Here is a 22,038-nt window from a genome sequence, read left to right on the forward strand (position 1 = left end):
TTTCTCCGATCTCGTCCCAAGCCTTCCTCCGCGCATTTTGATTTCTGTATTTTCAGTGGGTAGGGTCATACAACAAGTTGTTGCTCTTCAATCATCAACGCACGAGCAAAAATCAAATCAAATCAAAACACGGAAAAAAATTAAATAAATCAAAACACGAACAAAAACAAAATTGATCAAAACACGAACGAAGCAAAAAGAACGAGGGAAACAAATATGGCGTCTTCACATGCCATCACACGACTGACGAAAATCTGAACGATTTGATTTTTTTGTGACACGTAATAAGGCGTGTTACGTCGGATTTCATCATCCGACACATTCCCACGTCGCGTCAGCACAGTGTGAACGTAATTACAGAAGGCTCATAGGTGGAATTTATATCGCACGCATTTCTACGTGGTCCCACGTCACGTCAGAATAGTGTGCACGGATTTTTGCGTGTTATGTCAGATTACATCATCACAGACTTTACCACGTTGCGTCAGCACAGTGTGAACGTACCTACAGAAAACTCATTGGTGGAACTTTATATCACACGCATTAAGGTGTGGTAACACGCCACGTCAGTGTAGTGTGTATCCGCCTTTAGAGCCTCCTCACACGGGTATACAAAAGTTTGGCAACTGATAGGAGAAACAGTATCCAGAAAACGAACACGTAAATTTCTATGGAACCACTCATACGAGGATATTGCCGTATTGGCGATAAAATATTCTACGCAACGGTGTCACTTGGCGACTCACATGCTAGTCGAACGCAAATATTCGTTCTGCAACCGTCTAGAATTTCTTCATATTTTCGCGGGTTAGCTTGTTCGACGGGATTGAACACACGTTGGATTTAAGGTATTTTTAAAAAATTCTCCTCTTATGCGCAGGCCTCCATTATCTCACCTCGACTGGAATTCGTGTAAGTATGTCACGTACACACGTGCTCGTAAAAGGATGTACGAAAACTCCATTCTCCTTTCAAGATAAACACATATTATTTTCTCTTGGTACGGTGCAACAACGTGGTTTGTTGTTATCGAAATAAAGCTTTTATTGCACTACCACTTGCTAATGGATATTTACAACGTGCTTGTGTGTGTGTACCTATAAGTCATTCATCAAGACTTATAGGTAAACAATTTTTAATTCTTGGTCTCTTTATCAATTCCGTAGAAGGCAAAGTCCCGATGGTCGTAAGACTCATTGGTACACCCCTGACCCACCCCGAAGAATATCCAGGTAAATTCGTAAATCAGACGTTGCAGTCCTGCCCAGTAAGATTCTTGGCAGGGTGAAACGGAAATAAATCGGGAGTCGAGTGCCAATGAGGTCTGATTCGGGGGGGAGGGAGGTGCCACCCTTTGAATGTCCATCGTGGGGTTTATGCTAAAGATACCAATCTATAGTCTTCTGTCACGAGGACTCAGCACTGCAAAACGGCAGCGCCGAGTTTAAGTCTGACCCTACAACAGTAGGGTAAAACTAACCTATCTCACGACGCTCTCCCGATAGCCGTAACGAATAATTAATTTAGGTCAATAAATGGATGTACCCATGGTCCCCACAAAGATGGGGCTGACAGAGTTCCAACCCTGGGGCCCGGGACAATTACTGTCATTTTTGTTTTATCATGCTATAAATTCACTATAGAAGGGCCTGTGAAAAGTCTGGTTTGGGGACCCGCTAAAAATTTTTGTCTAGGGGCCTTGCGCAGGGATCTGGGGGCCATAAATGTACACTTATTTTTTTTCCCTATTTATCTTTTTTTGCGAAAATAATAGGGTAGGATGGAGAGAGAGAGAGAAGATAATTATTCAAAATTATAATATAAAAAAATCAACTTTATCGCTGCTGGAATCGCGAAATTTTTTTCCTACCCTGTTCATAATGAATAGGGAGAAAAAGTGGCGAACTAAAACCACTGCGTGGTTTTTACTTATTTTCCCGGTCTTCGAGATTTTTTTAGTAACGCCGTATGAGGAAGAACGAGCAACACGACTCGTTCAAGTCAACTCAACTCTCAAGTTGAGACAACTCGAGTTCAATTTTAGTTTCTCCATGTGAGGAGGCCCTAAGTCTGACGAACAACATTTATGCAAGAAAAATAAATAATGATCATACAGTGGCGGTCAATTTCAGGGAAAGAAGAAAGTACCCGAAAAAGGAAAAAGTTGTGCATACGGGGAAAGAACATGAATACACGCAGTAAGAGGGGGAAATGATATTAAAATACCCCACTTTATTTTACCCTATATATAAACATAACATTTCTTAATCTTCCAACATTAAGTATTTTTGTGAATATACTTCGGACGGATAACTTTAAAGTCAATATCCTGAATGTCCGGTAAACCTTAATTGATTTTCTCGTGAACAAAATATATCAAGATGTTTGATTACACGATTGCACACATCTGGCGAGTGATATAGCACTTGAGCTGTCATACTACAGTCATGCGTTCCCTGACGTAACTTTGCAATTCAGTCTGGAGTTACTGTAACCAGAGAAGTTCTTGAACGTCTAAGCTTTTTTCCATGAACTCCGCTTCTGTTGAGAAAAGAACGACCGTTTGCTGTTTCTTCGAAATTCGGTTGGCGACTCCGGTGGCGTTGCAGAATACATAGCCTGTAGTCATGGCCCCCACAAGGGGGAGGCTGACAGGGCTCCAGCCCTGGGGTCCGGGATGATTTTCATAATTTTTTTTTGTTTTTTCACGCCATAAATTCACTATAAAGGGGCCCATGAAAATTCTGGTCTGGGGGCCCGCCAAAAGTCCCATCCTAGGGGCCCTGCTCTAGGATGTGGGGGGCCATGCCTGTATATAGTTGACTTCCTGTCAACTTTATCTCTAGTCCAGTATGAGTCGGTGTAGCCAACAAACAAAGAGCAACCCACAAAATCCTGTAAATAACCCGGGCCGTTAAACATTCACTAAACTAATTATAATTTACTGAAAACTCGAAAATAATAAGTAAGACTTTTAACTTTAACAATTCTTTATTTCATAGAAAATAACCTTACTCATTACAGTTTACTCTGGTACTGCCTTTTCGTATTAACTTAATCAACAATGCGAGGGACCAATTGTAGTAAAAACATGACAGATTATGAGGATGACTTACCCCAATAAGGCTCTACGAGCCCTCTTTTTCTCCATCTCTTCATTCGGGATCATCGTTTTCCCCTCTCAGTTCCAGGTCCCTATCAAACTTAACTTTCAAACTCTCTCTTTTCTGACCTAATCTGAATGGTGCTTTTACGGCGATCCCGTGACAGCCCTGGTCACTCTACCGCACTTTAAGAGTGGGCCAAAGATGAGGCCTATAAGTTTTAGAAAACAAACAAAGAAAAAAGAGTGGTCAGTGTGCGTGCTTGTTATGTACCGTGTGTGTCAAATGTCAGTGTAAATAAAAAAAACATTCAGAAAAAATTTTCAAAGTAAAAATGGGCATTATTATACAGAAAGTAAGCGCAAATCACTTTATCCGCACTTTATCTTGGAGGAACAAATAAAACGTGTTAAAATACGTGGGAGGTAAAAATTTCATTGCTGGACCCAAAACATAGAAGTCCGGTCAAAGTGGTTCCCTCTAGGACCAATAATTTTAAAAACCTTAATAAAATCAAAAAAGTTAAAATAAAAATATATGCTAAAAGACGGCATTTACGATTATATTCTCCATAGTGGCAGAAGCGTCATAGTCGTACTTGCGAGCCAACAGGCACTTGTCAGATTTTTTGCTTCATCACAGATTTATGAATTCTACTACGCTCGTCCTTACGTCATCTATCGGTGAGGGAAAAAGAGACACGTTGTCCCACCTCTCCAGAGCAGTGTCCGTGAGGTCCAAGTTTTCTCATGCTGGCCACTGTCGATGAAGGATATTCATTGGCCGACCATATTTCTCAATTATCCTCTTATCATAATCCAGAATTTCTCGGAGGTGCCCGTGGGGGGGGGGGGGGGAGTTTCTAATTGTTTCATAACAAGTCTCAGCCAAACAGCAAATCTGCTGCCTGATAGAGTCATTTGGATATCATTTCTTATATCCAAGTTTCTCATAAACCAACTGGCCCCCGTAAAGCTCCTGAATTATTTATTTTCAAAAATTTGCAATACCTCAAAATTCTTTTTCGTCGCAAATGCCCAGACGGGGGATGTATAAGTCAGTGAGGGTCGAATAACTGAGTTGTAAAGTAGGAGTTTATTACGTAGCGACAATTTGCTTCCGGGGAGGTATACCCTATTTAACATTCCCAAATTTTTATTTGCTTTTCCCTTTACTTGCTCAGCGTGAGCTTTAAAATTCATTTTTCGATCAAATGTGACCCCAAGATATTTAAGCTGAGGCTTAGGTGCGAGTTTAACATTTCCAATTTCTATCTGATGGTTTGGTCCAGTGGGAGGGTTTTTTCTTTTATATGGAACCACATAAATACACATTTATCGTGATTTAATTTTATATCAGCCTCGATGGAGTACTCTTCTACCATGTCAACGCTTTCCTGGAGATTTTCAAACGCCTTGTTAAGGTCCCTGCAATGAGCCAGCAGCAAGACATCATCCGCGTACTGGCACTTGAGGCCCCTCTGCGGGCCCAGGAAATTATTTACATATATGGAAAAAAGATGTGGTCCAATTACACTTCTCTGTGGGACTGATGCTCTTATTGGGCGGCTTGTTGAAAGTATCCTGCCAATCTTTACCCGGAATTCACGGTCCTCCAAATAGCTCTTCACAAAATATATGAATTTTTGGTGAAAACCCAAATCAATCATTCTCGTGAGCAACGTATCATGATTTGTCCTGTCAAAGGCCTTAGCTATGTCCAAACTCATAGCACATACATATTCACGGTGATTCAACTCATCCATGATGAACTCCGTTGTCCGTAGTAACTGGGTGACCACAGAGTGCTCCCCCCTGAAACCATGCTGTTCTGGTGAAATCAAATTTTTAGTAGCAGTCTAATTATTGAAGCGGGTTATGTAGATGCGTTCGAACAGTTTGCTAATACCGGAAAGGAGGGAAATTGGGCAAAAGTTTTGGGGAAAAAGTTTCACAATAGCTTTTTTCCAATGATTTGGGAAAAAATTTAACTTTATCATATTATTGAACATGTTAACCAAGGAAAGACGAATTGCACGGGGGAGATACTTAATAGCAAGGTTAGAAATATTATCAAAGCCAGGAGCTTTTCTGGATTTCAAATTCTTTATAGCCAAGTTAAGCTCATCAATTTCAGTAAGGGGGACAAACTCGGTCTCAGAGAGGATTGGGGCGGGGGGTTGTTTTCCAGGAAATAGCTAATTTTCTCTCGATTTTGCATTGCTGTATGCCATTAGGTGTAAATTGTTGTTCAAATGAGTTCGCAAAGGCCTCTGCTACCTCTGTTGGGTCAAACACTATGCCATTATTCGCCTTGATATTAGTTCGCCTTTGGGTCTACAGATCCTGAGCGCTTTACAAAGATATCCGTCGCAGATGTCCTCCTCCTCAAGAAAGGAAGTGAACCTCTAATTTACGTAAGACCTAATCTCTTCCCTGATCTCTCTCTCCATTCTATTTAATAGACTTTTGTCACTCTGTCTACGTTGACCCTGTCATCTCTTTCGAACTCTGTTTTTTTTCCCTTATGCGGAACAGGAGTGCACGAGACAGCCCATATCTGTGGGTATCAAACCTAATTTTTGTTGTTGCCTCGTCCGTTGCAGCCTGGACAGTATTTGTTAAATTTATAATCTCCACCTCTATTTCATCGGTATTTACCCCCGTAAGACAGCTTACTGGTGTGTTTTCCAATATCCTAGCATATAGTACCCAGTTGGTTTTCCGCATATATGGGACCTCTGTCCTGATAACTCTTTACCTACCAGAGGGGTGAAAATCTATGGACCCTAGGATTTCGGAGAGCTTCTTCGAGACAAATTTCTTACCCCCCGTATTCATTTCTCCTATTCTTCTACTGCACATTGTAGAACCTTTCTCGACAATGACCGGATAACTGGTAGAAAGCAAAGTATTTCAACGCCCTCTTCTCCGACCAAACAAAGCGACCGGGGATGGAAAGAAGATTCGTCTGTCTTCACACAGTAAATTTCCTGTGATGCAAAGTTTTGGCTACTTATACTATTTGCCATTACCAACTTCGCCAAATGTCCTCACCAACGGCATTTTGTGACAGCAAAAATCGGATTAAACTTATTAATCGATAAAATTTTACGAATCTGAGTGACAAAATATTCTACGACCTACTCCAGTTTTAAACAGAATATGTCACAGAATAAACCGCAGGAAGTCCCCCATCGAGAGGTTAGCGCACCAACCTCTCGATGAGTATGAAAAACAAGCCTGCCGTTTGGAATCGGCAATAAATTGTAGGTCCCGGTCTAATTAGCCCTCGTGTGCAGAAAATGACCGTGGTGCGACAAAAATGATCAAAATGATCAAATGATCAAAACTTGTTAATCGATAAAATTTCACGAATCTGAGTGACAAAATATTCTACGACCTACTCCAGTTTTAAACAGAATATGTATCAAGAGAAGATGACGAAAACCAGAGGAATGTAAAGCTTAAAAATAATCCCTAAACTAATCACATTACAGAATTGTGTGGACATTATCTATTCAAGAAGATTGCAGATAACTAGTGACATGTCTGTTAGTAGAAGACAGAGTTTAGACTATAAAAAACATCCCACAAATATTTTATCCTTATTTATCGCACAATGGAACTCAATACCAGACGCATTGGTGGTAAAAAAAAAGGTGCCCTGGGAAATACACGAGAATAAAGGGAGATTTTCTCTAATTCAACGCCTTTGCATTTCCCAACAAAGTACTTATAAAGATCTTTAAATTACACGCCACTTGGGGTCGGCTAATTTTTCAGTGTGAGAAGCCCCAAACCTCTATCCTTCACAATGAACTCAAAACTTAATCACAAGCAAAAAGTTTTTTTTTCTTTTTTTTTGCAAGTAAATTACACTGTATTATTCTTTTCTTAGTATTACTAAAGAGCCACGTGTACGTACCCACAGAGCCGTGGGTTTCCATCCCCAATCTTTTAATCGATAAAAAAAATCCTCTTTTTTGAAAAGAATTTTAAATGTCCTTTTTTCAGATAAGTAAGGACCTCCCAAAATCTATTCGCAGTAGGAAATCATTCAAATCACGTTGAAACCGAATCTTTTCACCACTTCAACTACTCTTAACGTCAACACGCCTATAATGTCAGTTTCTTAGTTCTGCGAACTTAACTGGCAAAACGTTTACTCGTTAGTAAATCACCCCGTAAATGAAGTCATTTATTAGGTCCTCAGGTGTGACGATATACCGAGGTCTGACTGATAATGAAATGGTGTCAGACTCGGAAAAGCGGTTTGTTGTAAGGAGCACCCCCAGATTCAGAAATAAAATTTTTTTATAAGCATAAATTTGTAATTGTTTCCGCAAATATTGAACATACATGGTCCTCACATCCTAGAGCAGGGTCCCTACGCTGGGATCTTTTGCGGGCCCATTATGGTGAATTTATAACTTGAAAAAACAATGATGTGAATCGTCCCAGGCCCCAGGGCTTGAGCTCTGTTGGCCCCACACTTGTGAGGGCCATGACTGAACAAGGGAAGAATGAAAAATCCGCTTTTGCCGTCTGTACGTTTTGCCTCCCCCACCCCCGAAACTATTGCTTGTTTTTAGGCTGCCGGCACACTACGGTTCGGCTGCTGCGGTTGATCTTATCAGCAACCGTGGAATTTCGCGTGAAACACACACTGCTGTTAGCAACCGGGGTTTTTTATTTTTTAATGTCACGTGACATCTCGGGATTGGCTAAATTATTTTCGCCAAGCTGAAGTTGGCTCCAGTTAGCATGCAAATTCATGCTCCCCCCTCTTAACGGATACTCCCTCTTTTACGGACAAATAATAATTTAGTTGTATAATATATAAAAGTATGAATTTCAAACCTCTTTTTAACGGTCACCCATTTTACATGGATTTAATTTTTTTGTCCTGTCCGTGTTCACAAAATGGAGGGGTTTTACTGTATATACTAATAAAAATATTCATGTAATGAAATTTAATTTTCTGTAACAATATTTGCCGTTTGAAATTAATTCAAAGTCGAAGAAAGACAACCTACAAGTTGACCCATTTTTGATGCTTTTACGATTCGTGACCAAATCGCACAAATTTTTTTATATATCATGACTGGAATCATCATAATTTATTTAAATAACATATATTAAAAACTATTTAAATAACATATTTTTGAAGTTTAAAAAAATTGGCCATGAATTTAGCACGTTTTTCTTCGTAATAAAGTGAATTTCCAATTAATTAAATTTCTAATTAATGGAAATTAAGCATAATAATTGTAATTTTGGGAAACCCCATATGACCAAAAGAAAGTCAAGGAAAAAATTATTTTCACCTATTTAAAAAAATATATATTTCTTTTGATGGTCAGGAAAAAAAAATTCAGATAGGAATCGAAATAAAATTTCTGAAAATTTAATGTTTTAAAAACTGTAAAAAATCAAATTTTAATAAACATTATGATACAACATTATGAAGGGTCGTCTTAAGAGTATTATGGGCCCCCCCCCCGGGCCAAGTGGTTTTTAGGAGGCTCTACATGGTAAATCCTTTAAAATTTCAATCGGATCTCACTTTTGGGAGGCCCCTCTTCTCTTGAGGCACCCGGGCCGTGCTCGGGTGGGGCTATGCGTTAAGGCGGCACTGACTGATGCCCCGAACTCCGAGCCAGAGGGGTGCGCAAATGTTAACCTTTCATCTCTCCTTCAATATTAAAAGGGGGCGCCAAAATGCGTGCTTGCCCCGGCTGACTACGCATGTCGTTATGGCCCTGTTCATCAGTATGTATGTTGCAGGGATTAAGGTACATACAGGGCCGCAGATACTTTTTTAACTGGAGCTAGCAAGCTTTTGGCGTCCCCGTATAAGGAAAGGTTAGAAGGAGTGGTGTTAAAGGGGAAATTCGGCGCCCCCTCTAGTTCAGCACTCGATACAGTGGACCCGCTCTCCCTAGTTGCGACTTTGTGTGTGTATGTAAATTAAAAACTGCTTGAAAAGAACGGTAGGTGTGAAAATTGTTTTAGTGCACTCTTCGATATTACCCGCATACAACGTTTTGTCTAAATCAGCGGTTCTCAATCTTTTTTGACCCACGGAGCCCTTTCCAGTATATAATTTCTATGGCGGAGCCCCGTAGGCCTATTTTTTATTTATTCATCAAAGTTACTGATTTATTTTTATTCAAAAATATTAATAATTATTTTTTTCAAATTTACTGGTTCTCTTTTTATTTTCCTCGAGGACCGCGGAGCCCTTGGGAGTTCACACGGAGCACCGGTTGAGAACCGCTGGACTAGATGGTTTTTTTTTCATTGCAAAAACAACAGATAGACAGCCACATTCATATACGATACAAAAATAAATAACAAAAAGACAATAATGAAAGCAAAACACACGCAATGCAGCTCTTAGGGACATATTTCATCCCCGGTTCATACTTAGGCTTTTAATAAATGTTTCAAAAGTTTGATATGGAGAATTTGCAAATATGAAAATATCTTCCTTCAGATGTCTGATTATTTTTACTTCTAATTTTTTATGAATTTATTATAAATGGTTGGGCCCCGTGGTAATTTGTACTCTTTTGGATGAGATAACTAATTGGTTTATTGCTAACACGTTATAATCGGGATCCAATGCATTTCATTCAAGTGTTCTAAAATATACATCTCGGTTTTAGCATAATCACGTTAGTTTATGAATGTCATTATAACCGAGTTTCAATGTATGCTCATGTAGGAAAGGAAAAAAATTTCACTAGTTAGAAAAATTTAATTTTTTCTTCATTGGTTTTTTTTATTGTTATCAGTGCAAAAGCGCCAAACAAAGAATTAGTTTCCGTCGCATGGAACTTCACCATACAGTTCCTCGAATTTGTCTTCTGCTCTCATTTTTTTATGGCAGCCTGAGAAGGAGAGCAATTCCTTTGTCCAGTGCATCCGAAATCGCATCCCCCTCCTTGTCAAACCACTTAATAGACAATGGAAGAGAGCAACCGCAGGTCCAGCCGAACCGTCATCAGGGAGCGCAAGCCTTTGCAATACATGATGGCAGCTTTCCGGTTACCCCAACCGTCCCAAAAAATGTGGATTTTCTCGGTTGAAAAAACCGCGCTCAGCGGTTGCAGTTGTATCTGTGCGTTGACAGAATAAAACTATAGATGATGCCTTCCCCCCCAACCTCAACCGCGTGCAACCGCGCCGTAGTCAGGTCCCAGCCTTAGGCTCCAATAAAGAGGCATTTCCCACACCACCTTTCTTTCTCTAAATTTCGGTTGTGTAGAGGCTTTCTTGCTTCGCCCCAGGGATACAGTGGGTGCATCAATAGGACAGGGGATCCAGACACACGTTTTATGTACGTGTGTCTGCACACTCGATTGTAGCACAATCTCAATTGTGCTACTCGCCAGAGGCCAAGCCGCATAACTTCAAAGTAGAATAACTGGTGGGTGATTGGGAATGTCCGATATTTATGACCAGCCGCCAAATCCAAATCGATAAAAATTTATGGCAGGGCCTATCTGTTCGCAGACATCTGCTGCCCTTAAAATGGGAACCCTTTGGGAACCCGTATGAAGAAAGACGAGATCGTATGTGTATGTTTTGCGTGGAATGTATGTATGTCAGTAGGGAAGATTCTGAAGACCAGCCGCAAAACACCTATAAATCTCTAGTTCTGAATGGCAAATGTCAGCGACTAATCAGTGAAGTACCAGCTGAATATATTGTTTTGAATCGGTCAGCAAGGTGCACACGACTAGTGATGTACCGTACAGTTTTCTTTGCATGCAGTGAATTACGTTGCGAGTTTCTGTTGTTATTTTTTTTCCAGTGCTGTATTGTTCATTTATTCAAATGATAGGTTCACAAATATAAATTTTTGTTACGAATTTAGAGAAAAGTTTTCAAATTTTTGAGTAGAAAAATCGCTTGAAATTTATAAAGTTACACAATTTACATCAGCATCTATCGTGAATATACCTAAACGAGTGTTTCGCCCAAAATTGAACAATCTCCTGCTCTTCAGCTGACTTTTATGGTGAATTACAACGTAATTCACATGTATTACAATGTAGAATTTTTTTTATATAATTACCTTTTTTCTAGCTAAGATAAAATACAAAATTCGGTCATGAAATATAGTTTACACTAAATGATTAACAAAACGTGCTAATAAATACGTATTACGTCAATGTAAGTCAGCACAAATAAATTTAAATGTATGGCAAGATTTTCATCTCCCAACTGTGAATGAAAACTATGCAAAATTATTCTATGAAATTCAATATTAAGACCTTTCGATTAATTTTGTGATCAATTATATTTTCCAATGATGATGTTTGCAGTTGCTGATGAAACGCGCTTCGTTCATACGTGCATATTTTGACTTCTGTGCGTTATTAATACGGTACCAAAAAAGGAAAAAAGTTCTAACATTCCGTTAAGACCGTATGAATTCAACTCATAAATTGACTAAAAGGATTTCAAATTATTATCTTAAAAGTGTTTAAATTATTAATCAGTTTTTGTGTGTGAATGGTTTTAATTAATTAATCAATTAATTTGCACTGAATTAAAAAGTAATTGGTTGTTTATTAATTATTTATTACCTTATGAACGAGTAAATTATTGCAGACCGGGCCGTAGACTCATAGAAATTAGATTCATCGGGTCGCGGTTTGTAAAGGTTTAGAACCACTGTTTTATGAGGATTTTTGGGAACTCGTATTATGTCTATAGACACACACAGCAGGCCTATATAGGCCTGCTCATCTCACTACTTTCTTGAGATGGATGTCATGCCCGCCCCCTTCCCCCAAAGGTGGTGCTCACAGGGATCCAGCTCGAGGCAATAACAATTGCTCGATGCGTGGCCCACTATTTAAGAGGGCTAAGAAGGGTGGAAGGGGTACGAATTCTATTATTGTGCTTTATTTTTTACATCATAAATTTATTGAACGGGGGGGGGGGAATTTTTAATCTACAAACCCTCCCAAAATCCCAGCTTGTGAGTCGCCAACTTTTAAATTTTTTCGCTGATTTAAAATGATGATTGACCACAGATCAGTGCTGTCTTAGGACACGGCCCGGGAGCCTCTACAGCACAGGGGCCTCACAAAAATGACAACTGTTTGATATTTTCGGAATTTGCCAGGTAGGGCCCCCAAAAAAAAATCACTTGGCCCGGGCGCTCACGATGCTTTTAAGACGGCCCTGCCACAAATATGGATAAAAAGTGGAACTAACAAGAATGCGCCTAAACACGTGAACCGAAGGTTTAAAATCAACTGTTCTTAATTAGGGATCCTTGGAGGCAGGGCCGCAACTAGGAGGGTGTAGGCGGGTCTGGTGCGCCGAACTAGAGGGGGTGCAAATTCCACTCTTTAACCTCTCCTTCAACATTATGAGGGGGCGCCAAAATGCGTGCTTGCCTCGGCTGACCAAGCATCTAGTTGCGACCCTGCTTGGAGATACTGTCACCCCCTCTTTTACGGCCAAATAATAATTTACCCTTGTATAATAAAAGTATGCATTTCAAACCCCTGTGATTAATGGTCACCCCTCTTTTACGGAAGAATTTTTTTGTTCCACTGGTGTCCGCAAAAGGTAGGTTTTACTACACTGAGTGGCCACATTATTTGACTACTTGACAGTTTTAAGCAAATGAACTATGGTGCCACACTGTTGCCGCTAGAGGGCTAGGCTGTCATAAAAAAACGAAAGCTTAGTTCCTGAGTGCAGAGCCGCAACTAGAGGGGAGCAGATGGATCTGCTGCCACGGGCCAGAGGAGGAGCAGATTTCCTCTCTTTACCTATCATTCAACATTACAAGGGTGTGCCAAAATGCGTGCTTGCCCCGTGCTGACCAAGTACCTATCTAGTTGCGACCTTCGTAGTATAGGTCAGTCGTTCTAAACATTTGGAAGCCCGTGGCCTGGTAAATCTCTTTTGTGCATGTGAAAGGCTTCGCAATGCAAATATAAGCCAATGATATGCATTTTGAAGACAAATCCAATGGTACTTCCAGGGCCACAACTAGGGGGAGCCGGCTGGTCTGGTGCGCCAGGCCTGGTCTGCGTGTTCTTTTTGAAAGAAAGAAAGTACTGACAACGAGATTCAAGGCACAAAGAAAGTGTTCATATCGAAACTGGCGGCCTTGTCCACGATACACAGTCTACCACAATTTTTTTTCCACAGAAATGAAAACCAATGATTTTGAATTGACACCATTAAATTCTTTAAAAAAGGGCTATGGCTGGAAAAGGAGAAGGGTCATTTTCAAAAAATTTCAGTAAAATTACTTTCGTATTTATAGGACGTTTTGACCTGTATGAGCGTACAAACTTTGTTTATACGACGCGTCGTATATAAACGAGGTTTCGTTATATTGAAACTGAGCCACCAGCATTTTGAATAACTTTACGCCTATGCCAAAGTGTACGCCGAAAATTATGTACACATCAATGTGATGTATTAACACATCACTGCCGGTCATATTAGGTGTTGATAGTTAATGGACGCGCTGGCGCGAGAACAGCAGTGAATGTGTTTACTTAAGGTCGCCCACAAGAGCGTTATGTTTATTCACTTTGTTCTTTTATTTTACTACTTGCAGGCTGAGAGTGAACGTGGTAAATGTTCTCATGCTACAACAGAAAACGACTCGAAATGCTCGTTTGGTCGCAATTTTCACCAGGAAAATATATTACAAGCAACTTTGCGGCATCATAACAGTAGGTCAACAGTTTCAGCATCATCTTCTGCAACAACTGTCATTATGCAAAATGGGATTTCCTATGCTCACGCTTCTTCGAGCTTCAACGCCACCTCTCCGTCGTCGTCTTTTAAACTAGTGCCAAATATCGGCAACCATCTTTCCTCTCCCACAATTGCTGCCAATCATTCAACAAGAAATGAAAATTCAAGTCCAGTCACTCTAATCAATGGTAAATATTTACGATCGACTATTATATGGGAACTCTATGTTGCTAATAAATAATGTAAGAAAAAAAAGGAACTAATTTGAGAGGTGATGGCGACTCAAGAGTTTTCAAAACAGTCCAGAGTCGGTAATTCTGAACTTTAAATGCCACATCGAGTGCATCTCAAATGCTAGCTATGGATGTGTCGAGCTACGCGGACTCCAAGCACTATTTTGTTATATTATTGCAGTCAATGGTGGGCTACTTACGGAGGCTGAAATATTGGGATAATGAAAGTAACCATTCTCATGGGAAACATCAGGGCCGACGCTAAGCTTGAAGCAGTGGGGCAGCCGCCTACGGTGGCGGCATGTCAGATTTGTTATGCACTTTCGTAAATTTTTACTAGAGCTGGCAATCAAAAAATTTAAGTGGTTAATAAAAAGAAATTGATCGTTGACAGATTAATCGAATTTAAATCGATTATTTCCAAATGATCGATTATTTCCTACTTATATTTCACACTTTTGTAATAGAGTGTTAGGGAACTCTTTTTTATTACTTAATGCTTCAAAAATATGTTTGATTATTATTATTGTAGGTGAATAAAATGAATCAATGTTCCTCGAAATGTAAAATATCGCCCCCTGCCCGCGGGGTAAAAGCTACGAGTATAACATAGGATTTTATGGGTTGACTTGAATTGGGGACGATGAGAAAAAAAGTTTCTGCAGAAGGGAGAGATGGAACAAATAGATTGGTAATCTCTACGCTAGATGTAAACACCTACAGAGGAATATATTAAGAAATTAAGGCTGCACACTTGAAGTAATGCTGAACACATTTTTTGGATCCTGGAATTTCTTCCCCAGGATCTTGTCATACTGTTGAAAAATCGATCATTTTATAAAAATTAAGAAAATGTTCGTTCGTGGTTAAGTTAGCATAGTGCACTTGCATAATGGAGGTTGTTGAGAAGAATATAAACAGAAATTTTTAATGTTATGAGTGGAAAAAAATACTGAAAAATACCCACATTGTTCAAAACCAATAAATTAGAGAAAAAATGATCTGTTACGTCATCAATGATCCATGGCAACTGCGTCCACATTTGGCGCTATATCCTTGAAAGTTACATCGCCAAAATTGTCTAACTTTTGTTGTTGAACTGTATTTCGTCAGTTATTTTTTTAATTTCGTTTATTCATCGAATAAAAAAAAGAATGACCCACGTGATACAAGTTCACTCATTTTCGATTCCCTTTTTTTTCGGAATCAGGCAGTTTTCGGTGGATTTATACAAGGTGAATTTCACTTAATCTGCCAATTGAATTGGGGTGATAGACGGTGGCATTGTCAGCAATTGTGAGCTTTGGCCTGAGTTAGGTCCATGTACGGTCCCGTTCAGTGCATACGAGCTCCAAGGAAAGATTGAGATATTCGTTGCCTCTGTAGTCTAGTGGTCGAGGGCGTTCACCCGGAAAGTGAAATGACGTGGGTTCGATTTCCCACAGGGGCAGTTGAATTTTCTTTCTTCCCAAAATATATCTTCGCATCAGCCAGCTGTTAAAAACTTTGTGTGATATACGAGCCCATATGAAGCATAAAACACCATAACAACTTTGTGTTATCTCTCACCGTTTTCGCGTTACGATGGATAGAAGTATCCTGTTGGTGAATGATGGAGGAGTTGAGAAAAATCATGGTTATGCCAGTTAAAATAAAATATTTATTACTATATAATTTATAAACTTTTAACAATTTCAGGACAGTTGTTATGCGTGTTCATTCCACGGTTACTGCCAGCGGAAGAGTGTTTCTCGCCAAGCGAGATCAAATCTTGCCAAACATCGGCGGCTTGGCGAGATATACAACAGAGTATTAAGAGAGAGAGTAATTACAGAGAGATTAAGAGGAACATGAAGTATATAAAAACAATATATGTGATACGGCGCAAATAATGCATGATATGCGGGACAAACAAAAACTGTGCATAATGATATTCGTCAATGATTGAGAATAAATTTGCAAATCAATAAGTATAAAATGCATGAATTAGAAGAGAAAAAGAATATACGAATGCAGATATATGATTATCGAATGCAAAAATATATATACTGAATTCAAAAAAAAATAAACATTATATATATACACTAAATACAAAAAATAGGTATAATGAATGAGTTGAAAAATTGAAAGCATACAAAACATATTCACTAAATCTTAGTATTAGTATGAGAGTCTTTCAGGAAAATGAACTTTTCTTCCTGATTTTGTCACGGTGGTTTTAGATTTTACAATATTGGTGTCACTTGTTTTGGGAACAACCATTAATGGACTAGGCAGAGTCGGTGGTCGAATATTCTCGTCAATTACGTAAGCGGGTTTCACTCTGTCGATTGACACTGTCACAAGTTGATCGCTTATCTTGATGACAAACTTCTTGTTGTCGTGTTCTATTATCTCATACGGTCCTGAGTAGGGAGGCGTTAGAGAGGGACGGATGTTGTCCACACGAAGAAAGACATGCGAACAACACGATAAATCTTTGTGAATGTATATGCTACATACAATACGGTAAAAGCCCGAAGAGTGGTAAAACCTAGGTTAGGTTTTACCAAGTCGAGTTGGTAAAAGCCCGAAATACGCTTGAAAACGTATACAGTTCGGGCTTTTACCAAGCATTTCGATAAAAGCTGACACTTAGTAACTTTCATAAAAATTAGTAAAAATTTTCTAAATTTTATAAATTTAAATTTTGTAATTTTCATAAATTTGAAAGCTTTTCATTTATCAATCACGACGATCCTGATGCTAATTTAGATCATAACTAATTATTAACTAATTAGTCATTCAAATTCGTGAAAATTAGGCTCGGTGGGGGGTTTATTTGGCGAGGGGGGGAGGGGGTTGACAGTAGCAATCTGTAAAACCGTGGTGGCCATGGTTCGATATGCTCGCGTGATATAAATTAGAGCTTGTCTTTGAATCACTTCCATCTTTGACATTTGCCAGGAGCCGAGCAGATGGGAGCCCCAAGGGTAATCTTTCGATATAGTACAGTTCTGTAGAGTGTAGAGGATGTTCTTCAGATTACGATGGTATCGCCACTCTGCACCCAATAATCGGCTGAAATTATCCAGCGTATTGGTCGTTTTTTTAAGTAAGTAATGTGCGCGTGCTAAAAAAAGTAGCTTGGTACCTCTTGGTCGCCGAACTATGTGCGCGGTCTGACATGGATGTCTATTAACGCTAACACATTCCTTGGGCAGATCATACAAATCTCTTGGGAATATGCGTGAGAATTACGTTATTTATTGTAAAAAAAATTCTAAACAGAGTGAATTCCTGTTCGGTAAATACATGGAAAAAAAAATGACAGAATGAATTTATAACGAGTAATCTGATAGCTGTTATTTATAGCTTTTCATGTTATTTTATATTTACAGGACCAACCGATCTCAGCATAAAGAAATGTAGTGGTAACCAACCAAATAAAGCACTGAAGTATTCATTGAATCCAAGTGAAGTAGCTGCAGTCAAGCAATTGATAGCTGGATATAGAGAATCGGCTGCCTTTCTTCTTCGTTCAGCGGATGAGCTTGAACAACTGCTATTGCAGCAGAACTGAAAACATTTACATGGAATGGGGACCCTTTTTTTCTTTTATATATATATATATATATATATATATATATATATATATATATATATATATATATATATATATATATATATATATATATATATATATATATATATATATATATATATATATATATAAAGAAAAACAAATCTATTTTTTATCCGTTAAATTTTTTATTTGGTGGTTCAAAAATTGTCCAAAGCATGCATGGTATATCATAATTGGCACTGTTGATCTTAATTAATTGAGTTTGGATATCTAAAAAAATCAGACATGTTTGGAGTAATGACACATTGAAGCTGCTTTGGCCCTATATATCTTCTGTTTTGCTCTTTTATATCTCTTATAATAAGCTGGGCAAATTTCTTACGAGAATTTCTTTTTATTGTAATTGTTTTCGGGTACACTGCCAAACTAAGATTTATTGACGCGGTTCTCACTGCGTTCCGTTAACGTTTACAATTTTAATCGTTAAGCTTTTCATTCACAGGTAACATCTTTCAGTGGAAATGGGATGAAGAGTTTTATGTGTGATTTCTCGACTGTCTAGAACTTAACATCGGGCAACATCTACAACTGCATCGGGCTCATATCGAGCAGTAGACTAATCAGAGAAGATCTGGTGAGATCAGTCATCAGAGAGTTCGGTAATCTTTTTGGTCGAGAGTTACAGAGAGCGGGAAACGGAGCTCTTCATAAATATTTGTCGAGTTGGTTTTGTAGAGATTCATTTCTTCCTTCTTTTCATAACCCAAAAAAACTAAGTCCTTGCAATATGCAATGTATGTTCCAGCCAATCCCTATCTTTTCTGCTCAACTAACGCTATTTTTTATTTGAAATTTCGAAAATTTATTCAACACACAAACATGAACACAAAAAATGATCATTTTTGTCACACCACGCTAATTTTTTGCACATGAGGGCTAATTAGACCGGAATCTGCAATTTATTGCCGATTCTGAACGGCAGCCTTTTAAAACTCACCGAAAGATTGGTGCGCTAACCCCTTGGTGTGGGACTTCCTACTGTAGCAATCTTTTTGGACGATGGTCAGTTGCACTGGTCGTAAAGCATGTCAGTCAAATCCGAGGATCAATTGCACTGGACTCTCCTCTTATAAGATGTTTTAGTTGCATGGGAAGGGGCTAGATGAGATTCACCGAACCTTATCTCATTATCTTATTTATAGTAGATGGTGTTGAAAGAAGTATGTGTGTAAAAGAAGTATGTAATTTGAAAGGATTTAGAAAACACGCACTAATATGCAGAGGCAATTTGAGGTTGATTGAGGCTACGGGCCAAGAAGAAATTACTGTATTGGACCCCTTAAATTACAGAAAGTGTAATGTTTAGGTTTTACGTTGCCCTTCAGAAGTCGGGGTCCAGTGCGAGCCCACCGTTAAATCAGTACCTCCTAGAGATAGGCCTCCGCAGTCTGCTTGTGACGACAGTAAGTAGTCCATTTGTTCTCAGAATATTCAGAGGAAAAAATTCCCTGCTCATGCCAGTATCACCGTTGTGAGAAAAAGAAATGATCTCGGGTTCAGAATTGGCGATTTCTATGCCCCACATCCAATCACTATGTGGTATTTGTGAGCCAGATTCTACGCCAAAATAGGAAGAAACGAAGTAGGATGCTGTGTTTCAAAATGTGGCAAACTTGTTAGGTAGTCTGAATGACGTTTATGGCAAACAGTGCAGAGGCCTTCTATCTCTAGGAGGTGCTGGTTAAATAAGCCTCTATTTATAGGCAGTTTTCAGGTGATTTTTCGAATTTTTTTCTGTTAGTGAATTCGGATACATTTCTTTTCAACCTTATAATGAATGGTGATAATTTGATGAAAAATTACTTCATTGGAATGCGAGCCAGCACACACATATATATATATATTTAAATGGAATTTCAAAACTCTTTAGAACTATTTCCGTGTGCTCAGTTGGAATCGTTTCTAAAGCTACTCGAGACAGCTGTGAAAACATTTCTACTAGTCGCTATTCATTTGCGAAATGGAGTTTTCATCACTTTTGTTCGTGAAAACAGTAACCACAAATCGCTTAAATGTAAATGGTGATGCAGATAGCCTTTTCAAAGAAAAATCTCAATATTAAAATTTTTTATGAGAAAGAAAGAATAAGTTAATCGGTAAAAGTCGACCATGTATAGTAATTTTAATTTTGTTGCATTGATACCCGTGTACATTTTGCTATTTGCTATTTAGAGGTTTAACATTTCAAGTTTGAAATTTTTCTAACAACTAATTATCGATAATTAATTTAGTTAACTGCAAAAATCTAAATTTTCACTCCAATGACTATATGCCACTGCTTATCCTAAGCATAGATGAAGTGTAACAGAAAAACAATGCGGGGAGAGTGGAAGTTATCTATCAACAATCGGTATCAGCAGGGAAGTGGAGAGGGGGCGTCCAGTGCAATACGGACAGAGATAACAAAAGTGAAGCAGTGCAATTCGATAGACCCATCTTTTCCTTTGGTCATGAAAATGATCACGCATTACCGAATCCAAACAGTAGCCAAAGGATCACATGATCCCTCTAGGGTTCAACTAACTCTTCTCTCGATTAGTCTGACGCCCTTTACGAACCCACACAGCCGAAAAACTTGTCTAAACTTCAAATACCGGGGCAGCAGCAGCCTCGTGAATTGAACGTTTGTAAATCATTATTGCTGTTGATTACAGCTCTTTACTTTGGAATATTTCACCTTGACACCTTTCGTTAAAAAGCCTACATTTTTCTATCAACAACAATACTTAGAAGAATTGCAACTGTAGTAATCAACTGTATATATACAGGGTGGCAACTATCGACCGCCCAATAATTACACACGTGATTCCTTGTGTAAAACTAATATGGAAAAGTGTTTTCAGTTTTTTGATCTGACCCATAATTGAGTTATAACGCTTCAAAAATTAATGACGTCACTTCAAAATCCTGCCAAATTCATCAATCGTACACCAAATGTATAACTTTGCGTTTTTGGAAATGCTAAACATATATTAACCCCCACACAGAAATCCATAAAACGAAAGAGATAAAAAAAAACATGGTTTTTTCCTCACACTGTTCAGGAAAGAGAAACTTTTTTTACTAGTCAAAATCAGAATATCTTCTTCGCATCTCACGCCGCCAGCTTTACAGAAGGTTATTGATAAGCATTAGTCATTTTGTTTGGTTCCGAAACAAGAGTACCGAGTCTATTTTATTTATTTTTATTTTATTTTTTTGGTTACAATATCTAATTTGATGGCAGCACATACATCAGCATACAAGAATAATATTGTATGCTGAACTACCCTTAAAATTTTTTGAGAGGGGAATGAAATTATTCTTCAAAATTATTTTTTCGAATACACTGGCTCTAATAAAACTAAACGTTTATGATTAAGTTAAAATAGCCAAATTTTAGGAGAGCAAAAAAACGTTTTCATGTTCCCAAAGGAAATTTTAATGGTTTTAGGGTACATTATCATAGTTTATTAAGAAAGAATGGAAAAAAACCACAATATATATAAATACAGTATTCTACTCGGGTCGCCTGCTGACCTTCGTAGAGGAAAGCCACGCGATATTTTGTTCCGGCCGACGCTCAAACCGTCACAACGCTAGCGGCGCGTATCTGCTTCACCCTCGGGTAAAAAATTTCCCTTTTTTACGTCAACCAACTTTTCTCGTGGTAGCGAAGCGCCATAGCCAGCGCCATCTTGATTTCCATTGGCATCATGCATCGCTAGAATAAACAATTAACTATGCGGTAATTAGGCAAATGATAACTGTTGGATTGCCGATTCAAGTGTTCGCCATTCGTGTCCAGCTGACTTGAAGCAAGCAGACCGAGGTTGCAGTGTCCAGACGACCGAAGTGAGCAAGACAAGTGAGACGCCAGGAGATCTCGACAACAGCATCACAGGGCCAGAACTACAAGATTCCGGAAAAATTTGAGCGAACAATTATTCTGTGTGTTAGTCCTTTTTTAGTTAATCAATGTAGGAGTACTTCGGGTTCCGGAATATATTCAGGTTAGTGTTTCATATATATACACTCATTACCATAAAAATTTTCGCACCAAGAAATAATTGTGGGATCGAAACGAAAGTTGGCCTGAAGGTACATGTCGGGCAAATATGCAAATGATTAGAAATGCAGCCTGATTGCGCATTGCGTAATGCCACTAGAGGGCGTTGAACTTCGTTCTCCTTGGAGTATAAAACAGGTAAGCAGAGCTTGCTGGAGTGTATTTAATCGTTTGCCAAGGAAATGCTGAGGTAGACATGCCGTTACGCCGCCGTCGAAGACCATATGAGCAGTTGTCAGAGTTCGATAGGGAAAGAATCATCGGGATGATGGAAGCT

The 22,038-nt window shown here is 38.8% G+C and overlaps 1 protein-coding gene across 1 annotated transcript in view; it reads left to right on the forward strand.

Moving 5' to 3' along the window:
- LOC149080371 (nucleolar protein 4) overlaps window positions 1-17,665 on the forward strand; it is a 632,135-nt gene extending 614,470 nt beyond the window's left edge. The window contains exons 9-10 of the mRNA XM_089239501.1: window positions 13,713-14,043; window positions 17,469-17,665. Of these exons, the coding sequence (XP_089095627.1) occupies window positions 13,713-14,043; window positions 17,469-17,650 (513 nt within the window). The 3' untranslated portion in view covers window positions 17,651-17,665. The remainder of the gene's footprint in view (window positions 1-13,712; window positions 14,044-17,468) is intronic.
- The last annotated feature ends 4,373 nt before the right edge of the window (window positions 17,666-22,038 follow it).

The sequence above is a fragment of the Pholcus phalangioides genome, unplaced genomic scaffold (genome assembly GCF_987345545.1).
Source record: "Pholcus phalangioides strain wild (caught in Gottingen) unplaced genomic scaffold, Ppha-v1.0 ptg000011l_1, whole genome shotgun sequence".
Taxonomy (NCBI): domain Eukaryota; kingdom Metazoa; phylum Arthropoda; class Arachnida; order Araneae; family Pholcidae; genus Pholcus; species Pholcus phalangioides.